This window comes from Pelophylax lessonae (assembly GCF_965119305.1).
Source record: "Pelophylax lessonae genome assembly, chromosome: 5".
NCBI lineage: Eukaryota > Metazoa > Chordata > Amphibia > Anura > Ranidae > Pelophylax > Pelophylax lessonae.
In genome coordinates, this window is record NC_138772.1 from 482276540 (window position 1) to 482302547 (window position 26008).

At 44.4% G+C, this 26008-nt stretch overlaps 1 protein-coding gene across 2 annotated transcripts in view; it reads right to left on the reverse strand.

The window, feature by feature from the left end:
• RIDA (reactive intermediate imine deaminase A) overlaps positions 1-26008 on the reverse strand; it is a 64931-nt gene that overhangs the window by 33075 nt on the left and 5848 nt on the right. The window contains exon 1 of one of the 2 annotated variants that reach the window (XM_082259352.1): positions 24326-24483. The exons of the other annotated variant lie outside the window; for it this stretch is intronic. Within the exon in view, the coding sequence (XP_082115478.1) occupies positions 24326-24390 (65 nt within the window). The 5' untranslated portion in view covers positions 24391-24483. Of the gene's footprint in view, positions 1-24325; positions 24484-26008 lie in introns of those variants that run through there. 2 annotated transcript variants of the gene reach the window in all.

Below are 26008 nucleotides of genomic sequence, written 5' to 3' on the forward strand. Positions count from 1 at the left end.
TTCTGTGTCCTCTTCCGTCTTCTTCGGTCCCACGATGCACTGCACTGGCCTTGCCGTCACTTCCGGTGCTGCAGCATCATCCCTGCACAGCTTCTGGGCATGCCCAGAAGCTGTTTAGCAAGGTATGATGGTGCCTGCACCGGAACTGACGTTGGGGCCGGTGCAGGCGCATTGATTCCTGGGAGCGATGACGTTCAGCTCCCAGGAATCATTGCAAGCCAGGAAGTGACGACTCGCCGTGGCCGCCGAGGGGAGGAAGAGGAAGTAAGGGGAGTATATTTTCTTCTAAACAAGGTAAGTAAAAAAAAAAAAAAAATTGCGAATATCCATTTGTTTTTCAGGTGACCCGGAGCAAGAAGATGGAGGTAAGTATAATTTTAGGGTGGAGCTCCACTTTAAGATATGCACTGATAGCTTGCTTGTTCCAGGTAAAGGATTGATTAGGCAGGGAAGCCAGGATCAGGATGAGCATCAAGGTGCCTGTATCTTTAACACAAGTCAGCAGTGGCAGCTCCTGAATTCTTATCCTCAAAAGGTTCAGGTCTTCCAAAGTATAAATGTGGAAGCCAGTGGCTGGAATTACTTAACAGCAAAATATATATTTTAGGGATTACATGAGTAAGATCACTGCATTCAAATTACCATCTCCCACATCTTACAACTATTATACATTTGCAGGGAATGCAACAAATTAGGCGGGACTGTAGTAAGGTTCATTTGGGAGAGTTGCAATAAAGAGATCTACAGGAGGGACTTCACTCTGGTGTTCTTAATAAAAGCAAAAATGTAGAGGAGAATCTGGACTACCAACACCCTTCCATAATTGAAAAATCTGAATTGGTTAAATAAAAAGGTGAACTTGGATCATTCCTTATTTATCCTGCTGCTGTCCTGTAACTGTCCCAATGGAAAGTTGCAAGCAGTCATCGGCTCCCTCCAGCTGTTGATGTGCCACGGAAGAGCTGAAATTGGTATACAAAAATAGCTACCTTCTCAACATCACTATTTGCATATCGGTAGACCACAGATCAGGCTGTCAGCTAAAGGCCCGTACACACGTGCAGATTGTCGGCCGAAAAGCTTCGGCCGACAACCGATCGGCCGATTGTAGGCTTGTTAGTATGATGCTTCCGACAGCGCACTTTCGGCCGAACAGAATCTGTCGTGCAAGCATTAAAATTTGTGTATGCCGACACCAGAGCGGCCGATTGTTCGCCAGTCAATACAGAATTCGGCCGACAGACAGCAGATTTGCAAGACTGGGCATGCTCAGAAAAGAAAAAAACACAGGGAAAGTTAACCATCACGTGACATCACTTCTGCAGTCGGCGGACAAAATTCTTGTGCAGTCTTTTGCACTTTTCAACAGACACGACAGCCCGGGGACAAAAGACGGCCGATCTGCACGTGTGTACGGGGCATAACACCTGCAGCTCTTGGATTCCCCAGGTGTGCTTTAATCCTTTAACATGATTACTATGTATGCCATCACACCTCCTTTAGCATTACATAACTCCCGGCACTGCCTTACTTACTTAAAACTGACAAATGTGCGGTCAAGCAACGCTGTACATAAATCATACATTTTTTTCCCACAAATAGAGCTTTCTTTTGGTGGTATTAAATCATCTCTGCCTTTTTATTTTTTGTGCTATAAACAAAAAAAGGCTGACAATTTTGGGATAAAAAAAAAAAAATATTTCTTACTTTCCTCTATAAAACATATCCAAAAAAAAAAATCTAATTTCATTTTCCCCCAATAAGCAAATATTGAGTGGTTTGTGTAAAAGTTATATTGTCTACAAACAAAGGTACATATACTGGAATTTGTAATTAATTATATTTTTTTTTATACTAGGAATGGTGGCAAACATTCACTTGATCATGGAGAAAGCAAGGGAGTTCCAGAAGAATGCCTACTTCCGATTTATTGATTACAGTAAAGCCTTCGATTCTGTGGATCATAACAAGATGTGGCAAATACTGAAAGAAATGTGAATATCAGACTACCTCACTGTCTTCTGAAAAACCTGCATGCAAGTCATGAAGCAAAAGCCAGAACAGGACATGGAACAGAACTAACTGGTTTAAAATTGGGAAAGAAGTGCGGCACACGGATGTACATGGTCACCCTACTTATTTAACTTCTATGCAGTTTACATCATGGGAAATGCCAGGATCGACGAATCACAAGGCAGAATTAAGATCGCCGGGAGAAATGACAACCTGAGATATGCAGACGATACTACACAAATGTGCAGTCTCAGGTATTGCTCTAATAGCCCACTTACACGAATACAATGCAATACTGTGCACTGCGATTTCAGCCCATTATTTTGAATTGGCTGAAATAGCACTGCACTGCACTAGAATGTGGTGTGGGAAGCCGCATAGGAATGCAGCTTTCCCACACTGCATTCTAGTGTGAACGGTCCTAAAACATACCCAAAATGCAACAGAGTAGAGCTGCACAATTTATCAAAAATATAAATCGCAATCTCGATTCAACCTTCCTCACCATCTTAATCCAGCATTTCCAAAATTCATGTAAACAGTGCAGAGGAGTTCTCCTGCTCACAGCTGTCAAAAAAAAAATAGTAATAAAAAAAGCAGCAGCAGCTGGCAACAACATTGCTGAGTGCTGCATATAATAGATAAAAAGAAACATTGTAACATCCTGTTCTTTGAAATTTTATTATTTAAAGACAAACCATTTTTTTGAAATTTGATGCTTACAGGTAAAATCAGTGTTTTTTTGCTAGAAAAATTACTTCGAACCTCCAAACATTATAATGGGATTTTTGACTTATTGTAAAATCCATTTCTCTGCTGTTCATTGACGGACACAGCTCCTCGTCTTCTTGACTACGTGGGTTATACTGCCCCCCTACAGGAGTAGACAGAAAAAAAAAACAACAACTTTACTACGCCTATGGGACAGTCCCAGGGGGTATACTCCCACTCTCTGCTATAGGTACTCAGTTTTGTTATAAGCAGAGTCAGAAGAGAAAAAAACTCAACTCCATAGAGGGGTGGGTGCTGTGTCCGTCAATGATTATCAGAGAAATGGATTTTACGGTAAGTCAAAAGTTCCATTTTCTCTTTCGTTCATTGACGGACAAAGCTCCTCATATTGACTACGTGGGACATCCCAAAGCAGTGTCAAACATGAGGGGTGGGAACAGCAAGAAAAAAATACTTCCCAAGGCTAAACCTAGCCAACCAGGTAACATGGAGCTCAACCATAAAACAACTGGAGCTCATCTTAAAAAAAAAAAAAAAAAAAAAAAAGTTAAAAAACACCCTCAAAAGAGGACCAAGTCTTCTAACCAGCAGCCTGCAAAACCTTGTGGCTTAACCACTTGCCGACCGCCGCAAGTACATATACTGCGGCGGTCAGCCCCTCACAGGCAAAGTGACGTATGGGTATGTAACTAACCTGTGAGGCTCTGGGGAGTGAGCGCGCGCCACCGGAGGCGCGCTCCCGCTCGGTCATGGACCCCCACCGCGCGTGTGCCCGGCGGACCCGATGTCCGCCGGGCACTGATGTAAACAAGCTGCCTGTCATTCTCCCCTGTGTTTGAACAGTGATCATACGGTTCAACTATGTAGGACCGTTGATCACTGTTCCTACACTTCAAGCCACAGCCAATCACAGTAAGAATCACGCCCCTAGGGACACACACCACCCCTCCCTCTTAAATAAAGTTAACCCCTTCACTACCAGTGTCATTTTACAGTAACAGTGCATATGTATAGCACTGATTACTGTAGTAATGTCACTGGTAACCCCAAAAGTGTCAAAAATGTCAGTCAAGGGTCCGATTTGTCCGCCGCAATGTCGCAGTCCCGCAAAAAAAAAAAAAACACAAAAATCTTTCCCTTTGTTAGTAAACGCGATAACTTTTGCGCAAACCAATCAAAATACGCTTTTTGCGATTTTTTTTTTACCAAACATATGTAGCATAAAACAAATCGGCCGAAAAGGTTAAAACATTTTGATTTTTACATTTTTTTGGGGGAATTTCATATAAAAAAAAAAATGTGAAAAATATGTTATTTTTGCAAAATTTACGCTCTTTTTTTGTTTATAGCGCATGATCAAAAAAAAAAAAAAAAAAAAAAAAAAAAATCGCACAGGTGATCAAATACCACCAAAAGAAAGCTCTGTTTGTGGGAAAAAAAGGACGTCAAACTTGTTTAGGTACAGCGTCGCACGACCGCGCAATTGTCCGTTAAAGTCACGCAGTGCCGAATCGCAAAATACCCCCTGGTCAGGAAGGGGGTAAAATCTTCCGGGGCTTAAGTGGTTAAGGAAGCATCCGCAGATGCCAACACATCCACCTTATAAAACTTTGTGAAAGTGTGCACAGACGACCAGGTGGCCGCCTTGCAAACCTGCATCACTGGCCTGATGACGGAAGGCCCAGGAGGCACCAAGTGCTTAAGTAGAGTGCGCCTTAACAGGGAAAGGAGGACCCTGACCCTTAATGGAATAAGCCTGAACCACAGTCTGTCTGATCCATCTGTAAATGGTTGCAGCAGAAGCAGCCAACCATTTGCGAGGTCCATCCGTGAGGACGAATAGCGAGTCTGACATTCTAAACCCTTATTGCCCAAACCACATCCAGGGAATGTAAGGCAATTTCCTTAGGATGCTTAGGGCTGGAACGCAGGGAGGGCAACACGATGTCTTCATTCAAATGAAAATCAGAGACGGCGGACATGGACGAAGAACCACCTTATCCCTGTGAACCACCAGGTAAGGCGGACAAGACAGCGCCGCCAGCTCCGACACCCTGCACGCAGAATAGCCACCAAAAGAAACACCTTCTGGGACAATGTAAGCAGGGGAACCTCCCAAATGTTTTCAAAGGGACGCATCTGGAGAACTGACATCAAAATTGAGATCCCATGGTGGCAATGGAGACCCCCCCCCCAGGGGGACCAAGAGTCTCACTCCCTGGAGAAAGGTGCGCACCAAGGAGTGTGTGGCCAACGAACGTTGAAAGAAAAACGCTAGAGCTGAAACCTGGCCCCAGAAGGCAAGCTCAATCCCTCGTTGGAGGAAAGCCAAGATCAGAGTCACCGAAAAGAAGCGAGGGTGAACCCTGAGGGATTCACACCACGCAATGTATATCTTCAAAGTATGATGGTAAATCTTCCTAGAAGTAGATTTTCTAGCTTTTAACAGCGTAGGAATCAGTCAGACAACTCTCTATACTTCAGCACCAGACTTTCAACAGCCAAGCCATCAAAGCCAGGGACTGTAAAGCAGGATGGAAGATAGGCCCTTGCGACAACAGATCTTCCCTGAGAGGAAGTCTCCAAGGAGCATCAGCGACTAGCCGTACCAGATCAGCGTACCAAGACCGGCTAGGCCAGTCTGAAGCCACTAGGATGACCAGAATCCCTTCTTCCTCGATTGTGCTCAGGAGTCTCAGAAAAAGCTTGGGAGGAGGAAAAGCGTAAATCAGACGATACCGACTCCAAGGAGCCACTAATGCATCGGCTAGAGGATCCTAAGACCATGCCACAAACCTCTGCACTTTTCTGTTGAGGCTTGAGGCCAACAGATCCACCACTGGAGTACCCCACCAGAAACACAACTGATGAAACACCTCCGGATGAAGTGACTATTCCCCCTGGTCCAACACATGTCGACTGAGGTGATCCGCCTGCCAATTTTCCACCCCTAGAATGTGCACAGCAGAGGGCTGGAACGAATCGTTCTGCCCACCTTAGAATGCCAGCTGCTTCCCGAGCCGCCAGGACACTTCTTGTGCCCCCTTGGTGATTGACATAGACCACCGACATGGCATTGTCTGATTGAATCCATACCAGACAACCCTGGAGACATGTCCAATGATCCAGACAGAGTCTGATCGTTCGGGGTTCCAGTACATTGATCAGTAGCCTGGACTCTTCCAGAGTCAAGACCCCCTGAGCACACTTTGTGCCGAGGTTGCCTCCCCACCTGGACAGGCTGGTGTCCGTGGTGACGACCGTCCAGTACAGGGGGAGAAAGGATTTACCCTGACAAAGTGCCGGAGAATGAAGCCACCAAACTAGGGACCCCTCATACTCCGGCTCAACAGGATCAAATTGTCTAGAGATTGAGGATTTTTGTTCCATTTCACCAGAATCTCTTTTTGCAGAGATCTCGTGTGGAACTGTGCAAACGGAACCGCCTCAAAAAGGTAGACACCATCAGGCCCAGTACCCGCATGCAAGACCGAAGAGATGACAGTCTGCTGGACAGCAGAAGCTGAATTGCCTCCTGCAATTTCTTAAAGTTTTTTTTCAGAGGAAGAAACACTCTGGTTGAGGCAGAGTCAGACCCAGATAGTCCGGGCTTGTGGATAGAACCAGAGCAGACTTCTGAAGATTCATAATCCAACCGAACTCCCTCAGAGTTCACGGAGTAATCTCTAAGTTGTCCAACAGAGCAGTTGAAGACTCTGCTCGCAAAACCAGATCGTCCAGATAACCCAGTACTGCTATACCGCGCTGATGCTAGCACCAGGGCCAACACTTTTGTGAAGACCCGAGGAGGGGAGTTGAGACCAAAGGGTAACGCCACAAACTGATAATGCTCCTCGCCCGCGGCAAAGCAGAGAAAGCGCTGGTGGCCGACACATATTGGGATGTGTAGGTAAGCGTCCTTGATGTTGATGGGAGGTGAGGAAATCCCCCTGATGTAGGGACGCCACCACCGTGCAAATGGATTCCATTCGAAACTTCTGTACCCACACAAAGCAGTTTAGCGCCTTGATGTCCAGAATTGGATGCACCTTGCCTTCCTGTCAACTGTACACAGGTTTGAGTAAAAACCTTGAAAAATGTTCCGATCTCGGAACAATCACCCCTTGAAGTAACAAGTCTTGCACTGCCCCAAAGAGATCCCCTAAGCGATCTGGGGACAAGTGCAGGTTGGAAGGAAAGAACCTGTCCGGAGGATATGATCGAACCTCGAGCTTGTAGCCGGAACGAATTACTTAGTGGTAGGGATGCACCGAAATGAAAATTTTGGGCCGAAACCGAAAATGCAGGATGCCCTTGGCCGAAAACGACTTTTTCCCCCAAAAAAATGTAAAATGGATAGAACAGGGGCATACTCCAAAAACAGGCAGCGACGTACACCTGTCACTGCCACCCTGTCACAGTATATGTACGGTGATGGGTTGGTAAGAGGTTAATTTAATTACCAATGGTATTTGTATTATGAAGCATGAGGAGTTAATGTATTGTCACTGCTGGTCACTCATCTATTAGTGACCGACCAGTGGCAGTTAATTAACCCCTTTGTGCTGCATTAGTGCAACCAGTGTTAATTAACACTGATACTGGTTGCACTAATGCAGCACAAATTACCTGCCACTGGTCGGTCACTAATAGATGAGTGACCAGCAGTGACAATACATTAACCCCCTCATGCTGCATAATACTAATATCATTGGTAAGCTGCCTCAGCTCCCCCCCCCTGCCTCAGCGTCCCCCTCGGCAGTACACCCCCCCTCTCTGGCTTAGCGTCCCTCCTCGGGTGTCCTTCATTCAAAAGTCCCGCCTCTGGCCGGTGGCCCGCCTCCCGGTGATGTCACTACTACGATCTGTGTTGAATGAAGTGACACACCGGGCGGGAGGGCGGGCGAGCGGCCGCTATAGATAGAACTATGTGATCCATCCCTGTCAGCTCAGCGGGACTGTGTGTGAATGAGAAGTGACCTGACACCGGGCGGGGGGAGCGGCCGCTAATAACTATAACTATGTGAGCCTTCACTGTCAGCGGAGATACATGCCTGACAGTGAAGTGAAGCTCACATAGTTACAGCTATTAGCTCCCCCGCCCGGTGTCAGGTCACTTCTCATTCACACATAGTCGCGCTGAGCTGACAGGGAAGGATCACATAGTTCTAGTATCTATAGCGGCCGCTCGCCGCGCCCCTGCCTGGTATGTCCATTCATGCACACATCTAGTAGTAGGGACGTCATTGAGAGGCGGGCGGCCGGCCAGAGGCGGGACTTTTAAAACCTGCCCTGCGCCCTCCTCCTTCCTCACGCCGGCCATTATTTTCGGCAATGTTAACCCATTATCGGCCGAAATGGGATAGGCCCATTTTCGGCCGATAATTTCGGTGGCCGAAATTTCAGTGCATCCCTACTTAGTGGACCCACTTGTTGTCTTGTATCAGGGAGGTCCACGGATCTGAAAACCCGCAAAGACTCCCCCCCCCCCACCCCAGGTAAAAGTGAGGGTGCCCCTTCATGCAAAGGAAGCCTTGTCTGCAGGTCTGGTAGAACCAGCTCGTGGCTTGCTGGACCAGGTCCTCTTAGAAACCCCAGTGGAGGTTCTGAAGGGCTTAGTCGTTAGACCCTGAGACCTTGTCTTAAAACCCTGAGGGACAAAAAGCCTTGTGAGCCGAAAAGAACGGCCCCTGTGTGCGACGAAACTCCTTACCCTTGGAAGCCTGAGGAAGAGTACTCTTTCCCCCTGTGAGGCCTTTGATGATGTTATCCAAGGAAGCTGCCAACAGCGCGATCCCCCACAAACCGAAGAAGATCTTATGAGGTCTTCTTCGAAGCCTGGTCCGCATTCCAGCCAGATAATACGCTGCAGGACCACTACTGAGACAGACAAGACAGTCTAGAAATCAGGGGAGCCGCATCCAAAGAAGCGTCACAGACAAACTGTAGCCCTTGGACCAACTGATCCGCCAGCTCCGCAAAGGCAGGGGGGAGCTGTTCCCCCTCCAGGTCCGAGCGTAGAAGTTTTGCCCACTCTGTCATAGCTTGCGACACCAGGGCAATAGTAAATACATGCCCAAGTGCCGAACCAGCCACAGTGAACATATGGCGGGTCAAGAACTCCGACCTCCTATCAGCCGGATCTGAAAAGACCGGGGACTCTTCAACTGGGATTACGGTGGCTTTATTCAACCTGGAAACCGGGGATTCCACTAGAGCAGGAACCGTCAATTTTTTAAGAAGGGAATCCTCATAGGGGTACCGCATTGCAAAACGCTTAAGGATTGCAAATATGCCTTTCTTGCACCCCCACTGTTATGTGACAATATTGTCAAAGAAGGTGGGAAAGGGGAATACCTTTGCCGCTTTGGAGGACCTGTGGGTGCCAAAGGTGACCCGTGCCTCCGATGCTGCGTTAGTTGCATCCTCCATCTTTAAGGTTTCCCGCACTAATACAATCAGCACATCGACTAGAGCCTTTGCATGCATGGCTAGAGGAGCAGAGGAATCCTCCTCCCAACCTGAGCACGCCTGGCTAGCTCCTATGGGGTCTACTTTTAGGTGATCCCTAAAAACATATCTCTTCAGGAAAGCCTTTGCTGCCTCTACCCAACAACTGAATCTTACCTTCTCCAATAACTGATCCCTTACAGTTATTAACTTCTGAATAACCTGACCCTCCCTTTTAAATTGTAAGCCCTTATGAGCAGGGCCTTGTAAACCCTCTTGTATCTGTAAAGTACTTTACAAAATAAAGGAAAACTGTTTGCCATATATAAATCCTCTATAAAAATAAGATCCTTTAGCTGTAAATTTTTAGAAACAAGGATACTGAGGATTAAATGAACCCACAATTAATGTACTCTAACGAGCAGGGCCCTCTAATTCCTCCTGTATTGAATTGTATCATAACTGTATTGTCTTCCCTCACATTGTAAAGCGCTGCGCAAACTGTTGGCGCTATATAAATCCTGTATTATAATAATAATAATAATAATAATAATAATAATAATAATAATAATAATAATAATAATGTACATAAATGAGGCTTCTACTTTTTATTTCAATGTTTGTGAGTTTAAAGTGATACTAAAGTCTCTCTCTCTTTTCTTTTCTCATTTAAAATTAACAAGCATGTTATACTTACCTGCTCTGTGTAGTGGATTTCCACAGAGTAACCATGTCCTGTGGTCTGATGAGACCAAGATAAACTTATTGGGTTCACATGGTGTCAAGTGTGTGTGGCAGCAACCAGGTGAGGAGTGCAATGACGAGTGTGTCTTGCCTACAGTCAAGCATGGTGGTGGGAGTGTCATGGTCTGGGGCTGCTGCTGGCACTGGGGAGCTACAGTTTATTGAGGGAATCATGAATGCCAACATGTACTGTGACATACTGAAGCAGAGCATGATCCCTTCCCTTCGGAGACTGGGCCGCAGGACAGTATTCCAACATGAGAACAACCCCAAACATACCTTCAAGACGACGACTGCCTTGCTAAAGAAGCTGAGGGTAAAGGTGATGAACTAGTCAAGCATGTCTCCAGACCTAAACCCTACTGAGCATCTGTGGCGCATCCTCAAATGGAAGGTGGAGGAGCACAAGGTCTACCATCCACCAGCTCCGTGATGTCGTCATGGAGGAGTGGAAGAGGACTCCAGTGGCAACCTGTGAAGCTCTGGTGAACTCCATGCCCAAGAGAGTTAAGGCAGTGCTGGAAAATGATGGTGGCCACACAAAATATTGACACTTTGGGCTCAGTTTGTACATTTTTACTTAGGAATGTACTTACTTTTGTTGCCAGCTGTTTAGACATTAATGGCTGTGTGTTGAGTTATTTTGAGGGGACAACAAATTTACACTGTTATACAAGCTGTACACTCGCTACTTTACATTGTAGCAAAGTGTAATTTCTTCAGTGTTGTCACATGAAAAGATATATTAAAATATTTACAAAAATATATGAGGGGTGTACTCACTTTTGTGAGATACTGTATATAGGTTCATGTCATAAAATTAGAATATCATCAAGAAGTGAATTTCTTGAATTCAATTTAAAAGCTAAAACTCATATTTTATATAGATGCTTTACACACAGAGTGATATTTCAAGCATCTTTCTATTAATGTTGACGATTATGGTTTACAGCTAGTGAAAACCCAAAATTCAGCATCTCAGAAAATTAAAATATTACATAAGACCAATAAAAAAACAAAAAAAACAGAAAAAAAAAAGAAGAGGATTTTTAATACAGAAATGGTGGGTTACTTAAAAGTATGTCCATTTACAGTATAATATGCACTCAAAATTTGATTGGGGCTCCTTTTGCATGAATGACAGCATCAATGCAGCGTGGCATGGAGGCGATCAACCTGTGGCACTGCTGAGGTGGTATGGAAGTCCAGGTTTATTTGATAGTGGCATTAAGCTCATCTGCATTGTTGGGTCTGGTGTCTCATCTTCCTCTTGACAATACCCCACAGATTCTCTATAGGGTTTAACAAGGTATTGGTACTTTTGGCAGTGTGGAAACTGGACTGTGGAGAATTTTGCATTTAATTTTAAAATCAAGGTCTCAGAGTCTGGAGGAAGAGTGGAGAGGCAAAGAATACAAGTTGCATGAGGTCCAGTGTGAAGCTTCCACAGTCAGTGATGATTTGGGGAGCCATGTCATCTTCTGGTGTTGGTCCACTGTGTTTTATCACGTCCAAAGCCTCTCTAGCACCCCCTAATACTTACATGAGCCCCATCTCTGTCCAGCGATGTCCACAAGTCCCTCGGCTGTCCGGGACTCTCCCTCCTGATTGGCTGAGGGGGCAGGGCCGAACGGCAGCTCCGTGTCTGAAGTGACACAGGGAGCTTGCCATGGGGCACCCGAGCTCGGCTAGGGTGCCCCCATAGCAAGCTGCTTGCTTTGGGGGCACTCGACAGGCTAGAGGGGCCAGGAGTGACGAAGAGGGACCCTAGCAGAGGAAGATCTGGGCTGCTCTGTGCAAAACCACTTCACAGGGCAGGTAAGTATAACATGTTTGTTATTTTTACACAAAAAAAAAAAAACAGAAATTAGACTTTAGTATCACTTTAGGGCTTTAGAACCACTTTAAGGGAATCCCTTGAGGACCCCCACGTCACCAGCACTAGTGTCTCCATTGGCAGATTCCCCCTCTATAAAAAACTTTTCTGGAGACAACCCAAAGTTTGGAATTTTCTTTTACTGTCACTTTTATTGATAACGGTAAACAGGACAAATAGAGAAAGTGAATCTGCTTAAATGGGAACACGGACAGCAATACAAAAAAAAACAAACAGGGGATTCTAATCCCTCTCCACTCCATCCAAAACTAAAAAAAAAAAAAAAAAGTTTTGAGTTATACATTAGAGATGGGTCTTCGGTTCGGACCAAACCCATGTTCGGTCTGAATTTTGGCCGTTCAGGATTTTGCTGAGCTAGTTAGGTGCTCAGCCTTTCGCCAGGTCCCAAACCTCGGGCCTCATTGGAAAATCATAATTAGTAGTGGTATTCCTACCTTTACTAAATCTGGTGGCTTCCACCGAGCACCTTCACCACTTGCCACTTAATCACCTACATGTACCTGATTGATTTCAAGTGGGTATACTGGGGTCATGGCTGCAGCTGTTAGCCATAACCCCAGTATTGTTTTTTTCAGCCAGTGATGCCCTACAAAGTAAAAACAATCCTAACAGCTAATTAGCTGCTGGATTGCTTTTACAGGTGGCGGAAGGGGGGTCTCAAACCCCCTCCCCCACCTACCAGTGCGCGTCTGGGTTCTCCGGGCCTGGCAGGGAGCCCAGGATCTGATCCGGCGGTTGCACCAGTTTACTGTAGAGGTATTCGGAGACCGAAACATCTCTGATCACCTCTATGGTCTAGGAGACCTGAAGTGAACAGCATTTTCACTTCCGGTTAGGGAAGCTCTAAACACTTTTTTTTTTTTTTTTTATAGAATGTGTGAAAACAATGTGTTTTTTTTTTTTTTTATATCATGCTTTCAAGGGTATGATGTCTCCATATAGAGGACCTATTATGCTTTATTTCTATCACAATGGTTGTTTACATTACTTGTGATAGAAATAATAGTGATAAAAATTAAGAGGTACAACGTTAAAAAAAAAAAAAAAAAAAAAAAAAAAAAAGAAGGTTTAATAAAATATTAGACAAAAAGTTTGAAAGCAGAGCAATAATTCAAGCACCAGACCTCCTCTGTAACTCTAAACTGGTAACCTGTAAAAAATGTTAAAGTGTCGCCTATGGAGATTTTTAAAGTATCGTAGTTTGTCGCCATACCACAAGCTCGCGTGACATGTTGGATATCTATTTACTCTGTGTAACATCATTCTTTATATATTTTACTGAACAAACAACTGAGAAGAGGAGGATCCAGGCTGCTCTGTGCAAAACCAACTGCACAGAGCAGGTAAGTATAACATTTTTTTTTTTTTTTACAATCACTTTAATTGCATACTATACTGTACATTGACATACTTTTCAGTAAGCCAACATTTCTTTATTAAAAATCCTTTTTTTATTGTAATATTCTAATTTTCTAATACTGAATTTTGGGTTTTTACTAGCTGTAAGCCATAATCGTCAAAATTAAAAGAAATAAATGCTTGAAATATATCAATCACCCTGTGTGTACTGCTATATATATATATATATATATATATATATATACACACGTTTCACTTTTTGAATTACTGAAATAAACTTTATGATGCTATTCTAATTTTATGAGATGCACGTGTGTGTGTGTGTGTGTGTGTGTGTGTGTGTGTGTGTGTGTGTGTGTGTGTGTGTGTGTGTGTATATATATATATATATATATATATATATATATATATATATATATATATATATATATATATATATATATATACACACACACACACACACATACATACATACACACACACACGTACGTACATATACATACACACACACACTTTAGTATATTATAATATATAATACATCATATAATATTATATTATATATCAAGACATTTCAGTGACACTTGTAACTGAATGTGTTTATTGCTATATTAAATTCACTTGGTTACAAGTATCACAGGACTGTCCTGATTTGAGTAAAAACACAATTATTAATGATCGGCTCCTCTGACACAGGTCTTTATTAACTTTAATTTGATTTTTAAGCTGTTATTTTGTCAATTTTTACATTGAAACATGAAGCATTACATGTTAATAATTGTACACCTAAATCACAAGTTAATGCGTGTTGTGTTAAGGCAGCCAATTGATTTGACTCTAACATGTGTCCAGCCCCTTAGTTCCTATACTGTCCTGCAACAAGCAGATTGTAAAGGTCACGTGCCAACTGACATTTCCAAGCACAGATATAAAATCCACTTTTCCCCATTTTTCCTGGAATGTGCAAATCTGAACGGTCTCTAAGGCCCCTTTCACACATGCGGACCATTCAGATCCGCCTGTCAGTTTTTAGGCGGATCTGAACGGATGCCCAATGCATCTCTATGGGGCAGCGGATGTCAGAGAGCGGAGACAGAGCTGCCATCCGCCTGCTTAGCGGGGGATCGACAGATCGATCTCCCGCTGAGAAAAACAGAGTCCGCCGACAGAGCGGACAGTGTGAAAGGGGTCTTAGAGAGCTGTAAACATGGTTGCCATGGCAACACACTGATGTCATCAGGCTTTGGCAGTTGGACAGGGATAAGAACTGCTGAGAGGCAGAGAGCCTCAGTAATCATTGGTCACTGAACTTCGTAGCATCACTCCTTACAGAGAGATCAGCCACTCCTACTGACTGCCATTTACTTTTTGCCTATTTGGCAGATTACTGTGACTTTCTGCATTTTACCTTTGTGGGCTTTGCTCACCAGATTGATATTGATCTTTTCTTCACTCTACTGACCTAGAAACACGTACGGTAAGTCCCTCTATACTTTCTATATTATTATACAGGAAGCTGTACATATTTTGTAGCATCAATCCATTTCTTCATGTTTGCTCCAAGGACAGTTTCTAACGGAGTCTCTGGGGATTTCATGACATTCATTCATTCTCTACAGAACTTTCTGTTACATTTTAGGCTGTCCTCATCCTTCCAATTGCCAAAAAATTTGAATTTTCCCTCCTGTATGACCAACCCTTTTCCTAAGCACGCCATGGCTGAGCAGATCATATTTTTTTTTTTTTTTTTTACACACATATATATATACACACACACATACAGTACATATACACACACACACACACACAAATTAATGGCTTCAGCCAAACACTAACCATGAGTGATAAAAAGCTTTTGTGTTATTCATATTCTCTGAAAAATGGCTGAGAAATCATACATTTTGCCAGGGTATGTAAACTTATGAGCACACCTGTACCTACCTACCTACACACACAAAATGTGTACACGGTTATTTTTAAACCTCGTTGTACTTTGCTAAAAACTGTTACCCTTTGTTTTTTAAATGGGGATCCTTATTCTGATGTGTAAGCTCAACTTTACTGAAAATCTGTAAGGTGACTTTACAACTGAACCGACTTCCCCCCCAAACCCCCACCCCGGTCCCACGTTCCTTTTCGGTCAGGGACTCAAACGCCGCTTCACCGGTCCAGGGATTTGAAATCCCTGCGTCTTAATTAATCTTCTTTCTATACGTCTAAGTGTATATGGACAAGAGAAATTCTAATTTGTCAGCACCGTCACATGGATGGCCCTGACCAATCAGAATCCTTCTAGCCTGTCCTGTCAGCACTGTGAGAGGAGAAAAAGCCAGAGTTGAGATTTTCGGAAATTCCTCCATGTATTGCTATGTAGAAATGGTTTAATTTTCCGGGGTATAAAGCACCAATAATAACAATGTTCTCTTGTCTCCGTTTCACAGGATGCTGGTTCAATTTCTTCTTCAATTCCTGACGTTCTCAGGAATGGTTCCAAAGACAGAGACCCCGACTGATTGGAGAACAGACCTGCAGATGGAAATGAGGGCCCTAATGATGGACAGAAAGAAAATAGAAATCGAGAAAATGTTTGAGAGACTGGAGATAGAGGAAAGAAAGATGAGAATGGGGAGGCTGGCTGTTTCCCAACAGAGCCATCCATCACAACTTTACCAATGGGCTATTTATCTACCGATTATAGTGTTCTGCATTCTATTCCTCTGGGTCTCATTCCGAATGCTGCGTAAAAGCGTGGCTGTAATAGGGTTTCTCATTCTTGCTTTGTTCTTTTTCAGCCTGTACATAGGGCCATATATAGTACACTATTTAAGTCCACTTCCATCCCTTGTGTGTATTACTTGGCCACTGAAACCTGAAGTGGGACCAGAACCCAGCCTGACTATAGGATGGATGTTCCATTTCTATATCGCATACTTCATTCAAGGACTACACATGCTGGTTGAGGGCCACTTTTTGAAAATTCTTTTACTGTCTGTGCCGCTATTTATGTTCTCATATTTGACGGCATATGGACTGAAAACACTTGTTAGCACCTATGTGAGATATGGGGTGTACCATACGCTGGAGGCTCCAGAAATTCTCCAGTTACTGATATTGTGGCTTGGCCTGCACTACATTGTGTGCATTGTGTTACAAAAGCTTCCACGGGGTGACCTTAGCATCACGTTGACCATTGTCATGCTTTTCCTGGAGTTTGCAGCATTTTACTGGATGAATGCATTGGATGTGACATCTCAGGAGGAGATTGGACCCCGCTTAATGTAGAAGTCTCTTCTGCCTGCCACCTGGACTGGCTCTTGCCTATTTACTGACCTTATCTCTGCCCGATACATGGATATCCTCTCAGCACACCCCTTATGAGGGACCAGTCTTCACCTTCCTGTGCCAACATCTGTATCTCTCGGTACCCCAGGGCTGACCTTTGTCTGCATTTGGTTTATTGTACTTCCTTCCAATTGTCCTGACCTCTGTCTGGATAACACAGGCTACTAACTGCTGCCTACCCTGACCCTCACTTGGCTAACATTCTGTCTTCTGCTGGCTCAGCATTCAGCCATCCATTAGTGTTGGTTGCTCCTGCACATCATCATACCTGTATACCCAACATGGTATATGAATGCTCTCCATCTGAGGGTTGCTGGGGAACATCCTGGCCCTTTAAAGTGGTACTAAACCAAAACCAATTTTTTACCCTAAAGAATTCCCTGCATTAAGGTAAAAAAAAAAATGTTCCCCGACCTGTCCTAGCCCTCTGTGCCCCTAAACACATACCTGACTCCTCTATCGATCAAGTGCTGTGCCCAGCTGCAGATCTTTCCTCTCCTTACATAGTTACATAGTAGTTGAGGTTAAATAAAGACAACAGTCCATCCAGTTCAACCTGTGTAGGTGTGTGTGGATGTATTCATTTCCCATACCCCTGAATGTTTTGATCTTCAAGATGTATGTCCAAGAGTCTTTTAAAAGTAGCCATACTGCCCGCAGTTACCAACATTAGTGGAAGAGAGTTCCACAATCTTATTGACCTTACTGTAAATAAAACCCTTGCGTAGCCTGAGGTTAAATCGCTTCTCCTCTAGTCGCATTGTATGGCCTCGTGTCCTCTTACATTCCTTGCGACTTAATAGTTTTTTTTTTCTATGCTGGGATCACCGTGGAGGTATTTGTAAAAATCACCATCATGTTAATTCATCACTATTCAAATTAAGCGCTTATAAACGCTATTCATAATTTAGGTCCTCCAATCCCCCAACTAGCTTAGGTGCCCTTCTTTGGACTCTTTCCAGTTCCAGCACATCCTGAGGATCGGTGACCAGAACTGGACAGAGTACTCCCGATGTGGCCGGACCAGAGTTTTATAAAGTGAAATTCACAGGCTACACTGAGAGCAGCAGGAGTAGGCTCCCGCTGTCAGTCAAATCCTGTCAGGAGAGAGTGAGGGGTGGGGCTGCGTGTGTCTGGATGGACACAACAAAACTTAGGAGAATGCACACATGGGTGCACTCAGAAGAGAGGAGGAGCAGAGAACACCGGTGGGGGACCACCAAAAGAAGAGGTAAAAGACTGCTCTGTGCAATACTGTTGCACAGAGCAGGTAAGTATAAAATATTTTTTATATTTTAATTAAGAAACAAAAAGAAAAAATGGCATTATAAGCACTTTAAAGTCCTGGGGATGTGCAAGTGCACTTGCCTTAAGCTGTTCAGAGGAAGCCATCATATTTAGTTGCAGTAGCAACACCACCACTAATTATGATTTTCCAACGAGGACAGAGGTTCGGAATTTGGCAAATGGCTGAGCACCTCACTAGTTCAGCTGTTCGTTTAATGCTGAATGGCCAAAATTCAGACCAAACATGGGGTTGGTCTGAACCAAAGACCCATCTCTAAAATTAATATCGAATGGTGGTGCTTAGTGCTGGTCACTCCTGCACATCATAACTGCCTTGTACCTAATATGGTATATGAACTCTCTCCTCCTGAGGCTTCAAAGGGTAAGAAGCTGCTCAAACTGATCCAGTGATATCGCAGTACGTGGCCTAAGCCAGCGCTGCTCCGGCCATGCCCCCTATTAGATAAAGGTAAAAAATGCCTCCCTGCCTGTCCTAGCCCTCCATGCCCCTACTTACCTATCAATCTAGCACTGTGCCCAGGTGCAGCTCTTCTCTCCCCTTTTCCTGGATTCACAGACCACACAGAGCAGCAGGCTTCTGCTGCGGTCAGTCAAATCCTGTGAAGCAGTGGTGTGGCTGAGCCACGCTGTGTGCTCCTATGGATGCACACAGCGCCTATACAGGAGCCCCCATTGCATACAGTTTGCTATGGGGGCATTCGGAAAAGGAACAGCTCTGTGCAATATAACTGCACAGAGCAGGTAAGTATAAAATCTTTATTATATATATATATATATATATATATATATATATATATATATATATATATATATATATATATATATATATCCAGTGCTGTCCTCACTGGGCCTAATCTTCACTGGTCTTTGGAGCCCCAGCACCACCATCATCTTGGATGTGGGAAGCTGGCTATGACTCCCTGAGAGCCAGTTCACACTGGGGCGACTTAGTCGCATGCCATAGATTAGCACAGCACCCGTTCTAATAGGAGCGACACAAGTCGCTCCAACTTAGAGAAAGGGTCCTGTACTACTTTGGGGCGACCTGCATTGACTTCAATGATATGAAGTCTGTGCATGTCTCTCCGAGGTCGCGGTGCGCGATGTGCACCGCGACTTCACAGGTCGCCCCGGCAAGTCGGGTCACCTGTATGTGAACCGGCTCTTAAGCTCCCCACTGTGTTACGTGTTGCGCTTTGTAAATGTACCCACAACCTGCTGGGACCTGTGACGTCTCCCAGGCAGGAGGTTGTGGGCAAGGAAGGGGGCTACCTAAGCGATCGAAGTGGAAGTAAACAAACAATTTCCAAAAATGTTGTGGGGGCATTAGAAAAAGCAGTACCTCCCTTTTCGGGTGGATTTAGCAGGACTTTTGTTAAGTTATGCTGCGTTTGTGTGTGATAATAAGAATATTAGGGCAATATTAGGTTATTTTAGTGCAAAAACTGGATTTTTGTCTTACTGTAAAATCCTTTTCTCTGAGGTTCACTGACTGACACAGCTCCATGTCTTCTAGACCATTGGGCTTATACTGCTCTCTTCAGGAGTAGGACAAGGCGGAAACCTTTTTCGTTATACCCCTGAGGCAGTCCCAGACGTTATACCATCACTTTCTGCTATAGGACTTCAGTTTGTAACCAGCAGTGTCAGAAGAACACATAATGCTACCCAACAGAGGGGCGGGTGCTGTGTCAGTCAGTGAACCTCAGAAAAAAGAATTTTAGGGTACGACAAAAATCCAGTTTTCCTTTTCGTTCACTGATGGACACAGCTCCATGTCTTCTAGACCATTGGGATGTCCCAAAGCAGTGTCAACATGAGGGGCGGGGGAAAAAAAAAACGCAGCAATATGTAGAATTTCCAACAAGGGTAAACAGAGCCAACCAGGTAAAAACAGGAGCTCAACCAGGAACAACTGGTGCTCACCACCAGGAAAAAACGGTCACCCTCAAGAAGCGGAAGCCTCTGCAACTGCAGCCTGCAAAACTTTGCGGCCAAACGGGGAAAGTAGGAACCTGACCCTTAATTGAATAGGCCTGAGCCACCATCTCCCTGATCCACTTGGAAACGGTCGCAGCAGACGCAGCCTGCCCCTTAAGAGGTCCATCAATAAGAACAAACAGAATCTGATTTCCGAATCGGCTAGGTCCTCGCCAGGTACACTCAAATCACCCTGACCATATCCAAGGAATGTAAAGTAATTTCCTTAGGATGTATTGGTTTAGGACATAAGCATGGTAACAAAATATCTTCATTCAAATGAAACCCCCAAGACAACCTTAGGAAGGAATGCCTGACAAGGTCGCAACACCACTTTGTCCCTATGAATCACCAAGTAAGGCGACCGATAGGACAACGCAGCCAACTGACACCCTACGTGCGGAATAGCGACTAAAAATGCCACCTTCTGCGACAGAGTGAGCAGAGGAAGTTCTCTAATACTGTCAAAAGGGAGGCTTTTTAAAACACCGACAGTACCAAACTGAGATCCCACAGAGGTACCAGGGATCGCAGCGGAGGAGCCAGATGGCGAACTCCCTGCACGAAAGTGTGAACCAGGGACTTCTCTGCCAACGGCCTTTGGAAAAATATAGCCAAGTGGAAATCTGGAAAGGGGAGCACCTTTGTCAACTTTGAAGATTTGCGGGTGCCAAACTGCACCGGCGTCGCCGACTCAGCATGAGCTTAGTCCTCCAACTTTAAAGTTTCCCACACTGACACAATTAGGGCCTCCACCAGTGCTTTTTCATGCACGGCTTCTGCTGCGGAGGGCTCCTCACTGTTAGAACACTCAGCATGCGTGGATGCAGACCCAGTGGGCTGACTTTCGTCCGCAGCGGACCAAATCCAACGCATACTAGCACATTATGTGACACTTACCTGCAAACGAAGCCCGCGTCGTCCCCACTGGAGGCCGCATCTCCCTAGGAGATTGAGCGTTATTTGACCAAGTGGTAAAACACGGGTCAGAACCTAAGGTGAGAGGCCACCTGACTTTGGTGGGAACACAAGCACCAACGGCATCTATTTTGGCACGTGTGCACTTAATGGTCACTGAAGAGACTGTGTGATTGCACTTAGCAATAGTGTTAATATACTATCCATGTTTCATCCACAGGATAAGCACTGAGCACTTTGTTTTTCTTTTTGTACGGACTTTTGTCTTTATGCCACTTATACCGCATTTTATATTATGAGGTTTTTGTCAATTTGCACAATTTATCTGATGTGGTCACGTAAGATACACACCAGCTATGGAGGTCAGCACCTATATTTGTTGATTTAGTGTTCATTTTTTTTGCCAATTTGCACATTTTATTCGATGCATTTATGCAAGATATACATCAGTTATTGATGTGAGCACCGTATATTTTTTTTATTTAGTAATTATTTGTATTGCAATAGCATATTTAGCACCTATTTGCACACTTGTTTTGCTATTTGCACTGTACTGAGATCAGTGGCGCTGTATCCCCTTACTTATTTATGAAAACTAGGTACCCACCCCCCCACCAAAAAAAATTCATGCCAAATGTGGGAGAGGATGGGGGGGGTTGGTTGTCGGAGGACTTAAAGTGGAACCATTTTGGGCTACAGACGTTAGTCTTTTTGGTGCACTATATTACCTTGTATTAAAGAGAACAGGTTACCAGCAATCGGCATAACAATTTGGTGGGCACCAGAGTAAGGCAATGCAAGATTTGGCACATCATGCAACATCATGCCATCAGTCTTATTGGCTTGTATTACTGGAGGACAGCTTCCACTGGAAGGGTGGTGATATACGCAAGCAGTATTGTTTAGACTGGATAAGGATGCTACATGCGTCTGTTATGAACATGGGGCAGTATTCCACACTACAGGAATTCTTTCTATACTGTTCCTTCTGGTCATGAAACATTCTCTACACTAGTTTCACTCCTTCGATAGATACCTGTCCTTGACCTACCACTCACTTCAGGCACAACCAAATGACGATGATCACCCCATATTAGAAGTTAAACCCGTACCCTAAATCACCCCATATATACAATCCCTCGTCTAGATCAGTGGTTCTCAAATCCGGTCCTCGGGACCCACCAACAGGCCAGGTTTGCAAGATAACTAAATTACATCACAGGTGATCTCATTTGCTTCTCAGTGATTGCAGTATTCTAGTCTGCATCCCCCAAGGTAATACTTAAAATCTGGCCTGTTAGTGGGTCCCGAGGACCGGATTTGAGAACCACTGGTCTAGATGGTTGACTGAGATCTCAAGGGATTTCATTGTGAAATCAGACAACTGTCTTCCTTGAGAAAATTGATGGCGTTTTCATAAGGGGACAATAAGAGGAGTGCAAGGTCTCTAACATCCACCAGCTCTGTGATGTCGTCATGGAGGAATGAAAGGGGACTCCAGCAGCAACCTGTGAAGCTCTGGTGAACTCCATGCCCAAGATGGTTAAGGCAGTGCTGGAAAATAATGGTGGCCACACAAAATATTGACACTTTGGGCCCAATTAAGACATTTTTATCTCTATGAAGGTGAGAATTCTGTGAGCACTGAGATGACAAGTGTGGAGTAATTGTTAAAGTCTTACTAAACCCACAACAGTAAAATCAGCGTGTATATGCAGTAAAGCATTCTTATTATACTCAATGTGGAACCTAAGGGGTTAATTCTCTGCATTGTGTAAAAAGGCTGTTTGATCCTGTATTCGCAGATCCTCCCCTTCTTGCATTTCCCCCAATACATGTCCGGAGAAGACAGAGTAAATGGAGTCAGGCTGCGCATGCTCAGTTTGGTGTGTATTGTTAGAGAGTTTTTTTGAGAGCATGTGATCCGCACAGGGCTAATCAGCACTGTCCAGACAGAGGGTCAAGTGTCCTGCATCCTGATAGGACAGACAGTGCAGTATGAAAACTCCTCCTACAAGCTTTAACCAGACACTGATAGCAGTCCCAAGACTGCTATATACTGATGAGAAAAGGTATTTTAGCAGTTTATATTTACTAACATGATTGCATGTCTATGTTCTGTGTACCGTGAGAGACCAGATATAGTGACTGCAGGTCCTGGGTTTAGTAACACTTTAAAGTGGAGTTCCACCCTAAAATTATACTTACCTCCATCTTCATGCCCGGGGTCACCTGAAAAACAAATGGATGACAATTTTTTTATTTACTTACCTGGTATAGAAGAAAATATACTTACCTTACTTCCTCTTCCTCCCCTCGGCGGGCCACGGCGATTCGTCACTTCCTGGCTTGCAATGATTCCTGGGAGCTGAACGTCATCGCTCCCAGGAATCAATGCGCCTGCACCGGCCCCGACGTCAGTTCCGGTGCAGCCGCCGTCATACCTTGCTAAACAGCTTCTGGGCATGTCCAGAAGCTGTGCAGGGATGACGCTGCGGCACCAGAAGTGACGGCGGGGCCGGTGCAGTGCATCGTGGGGCCAAAGAAGACGGAAGAGGACACAAAAGAGGATCGCGCTGGCTTCAAGCTGCCCACACCTGAGATGGCAGCGCTGGAGAATACTTTTTCAAGGTAAGTATTTCTTCTAAAAGGTAAGTGCAACCCGGGACAGATCAGAGGCTATCCATTGTGGAATGCTCTAGCCCTGACTGTCCCGGGGGTATTTTTATTAAAAAAAACTGTTCACTGGGTGGAACTCCGCTTTAAGCACTTTTGTTACACCAGGAGACATGGGACTGTGTTAACACCGTTGATACATGGCTCTATTAAAGAACTTATTGGCACTGTATTGCAGCATATTTTATACATTGTTGAACACGCACTGAGATTTTGTTTATGAGGCACTTCTAATAGCATCATGTAATTATTTTAGGGGTTCATCACTTTATACTGTATATGTTATTAGAGAGGTTGCACAACATCAATATATTAATTTGTATACTGAGCGTGGGAACACATTTAGGCGTTTGCAGCAATCATTCACTTTTTTGTTTTGTTCTTTAGTTTAACTAATTTTACGCTGTATTATTATTGAGAGTGGACTCACGCAGTTATTAAGTGAGCGCAGGACTTTGTACACCCTTTTATTACAGTGCTGGGAATGTCTCTGGGGCGGGCCTTGGAGTTTGTGATATTCCCTAGGACCCCGTAAGGTGGAGGACATCACCCCAGATCCTACAGGATGGAGGATGATATCATCCACATCTAGATGCAATAGGAGGAAGCCGAGGAAAAGGCGAGCATACTATATAAATTCTTACATTGCTAATGTGTCCTACAGCTACATAGGCGGTCGGTAGGAGAAACCACATGGGGGGGGGGGGGGGGGGGGACGCTACCCAGCACACCACAAAGTGTCAGATAGCAGCGGCACCTGGAACTCTTCAAGAGAACTTTCACACATCACCCGCTGAGAATCGAATACTTCTCTTCTTTTACAGAGTGCTAAAGGATTCACTTTCTCCACTTAGTGACAAGGTTGGTTTAAAGACTACAGATAAAGAAATACAGAATCCAAGTTCATACCTGAATATCCCCTTGAAGCTGGGTGCATTTCGGGTACAGATAACGTGTCTCAGGGAGGATGACATGACTGCTGCTGGAATCGGATTCTGCGCTCACAGACGGGGTAATCTTTGATCTTTATTGACTTAAGGAGTCGCCCTTGCTGTGATGAAACCTCACTTAACCAACCAACCAATAAACAGAACATCCCTCTCTGAACGTTGAGAAATTAATTGTAGGAGTGGAGATAATTCACCATTCACCATTAACCATTTACAGCCTTCACTATAAATCATTGCAGAATAAGCTCATTCACCGAAATGCTGACCCTGGGAATCTTACCTATAGCAAGCCATAGATTATACAATGTTATTTTCTTCTACCACAGGTGGAAGGAAAGAAAACTGCTCAATTGCCCCATTAACAACTTCAATACTGGGTACTTTTACCCCCTTCCTGCCAAGGCCAATTTTCAGCTTTCAGCACTGTTTGAATGACAATTGCGCGGTCATCTGACACTGTACCCATAATATATTTTTTTCCCCCCACAAATAGAGCTTTCTTTTGGTGGTATTCGATCACTACTGGCTTGTTTATTTTTTGCACTAGAAATAAAAAAAAAAAAAAGTATTTTTTGTTTTTATTAAAAATGTTTGTAAATAAGTATGTCTTCTCCTTCACTGATGGGCACTGATGAGGCGGCACTAATATGCAGCACTGATGGGCATCACTGATGGGCACTGATAGGCACTTATGGGAGGGCACTGATAGGAAGCATTAATATGCAGCACTGATGAGTGGCAATGATAAGCGGTACTGATAAGTGGCAATGATGGGCACTGGTAGGCGGCAATGAAGGGCACTTATGCATGGCAGTGATGGGAAATGATGGGCACTGACAGACAGCACTGATAAGGAAGCACTGACAGGCATTAATGATTGGCACTGACTGGCATTAATAATGGGAACTGACTGGCATCCTTTATGGGCACAGGTGGATGTCGCTGATAGGTCACCACTGATAATTAATGCGCTGATTATCAGCGCAGACAGCCCCAAAAAGAGAGCCGCTGGTTAGCTCTCCTCCACCCGGGCCTTGTCAGCGTGATCGGAGGAAAGCCGATAAACGGCCCTTTTCCCGGTTACCATGTGATCAGCTGTGTTTGCACTCAGCTGATCACGTGGTAAAGAGCCTATGTCATAGGCTCTTTACCTATATTGGAGATGTGTTGTGTCAGATCGACACCACACCACCAATCGTTGTGCAAGAGCAGGTTATCCTGCTGGACGTCATATGACGCCCAGTCAGGTTAATACAACCACCCTGCGGCTGCGATTCTGCGTATGGCAGAAGGGAAGTGGATAAACCCCCCCCCCCGCATTGTTATGAAGAGGAGGGAAGACCTAACCTACTTCTTGTCCTAGGATGACAATTCCACACCTACATATCCTAGGATAACAATCCCACACCTACATAGATACAGTAAAGCAAGTGAGCATTGTCATCCTAGGACAGGAAGTGTGTTACTGCTGGCATTGCCAGTTGAAAATGGAGAGAAAAAAAAAAAAAAAAAGTGAAAAACAATTTTTAAATATTTTTAATGCAATCACCATATCCAAGGACTGGTACACTGCCATGAATAGGATCACACTCACTTGTGAATGGGACTGTGTGCGATTACATGCAGGGACTCCAGTGGGAGT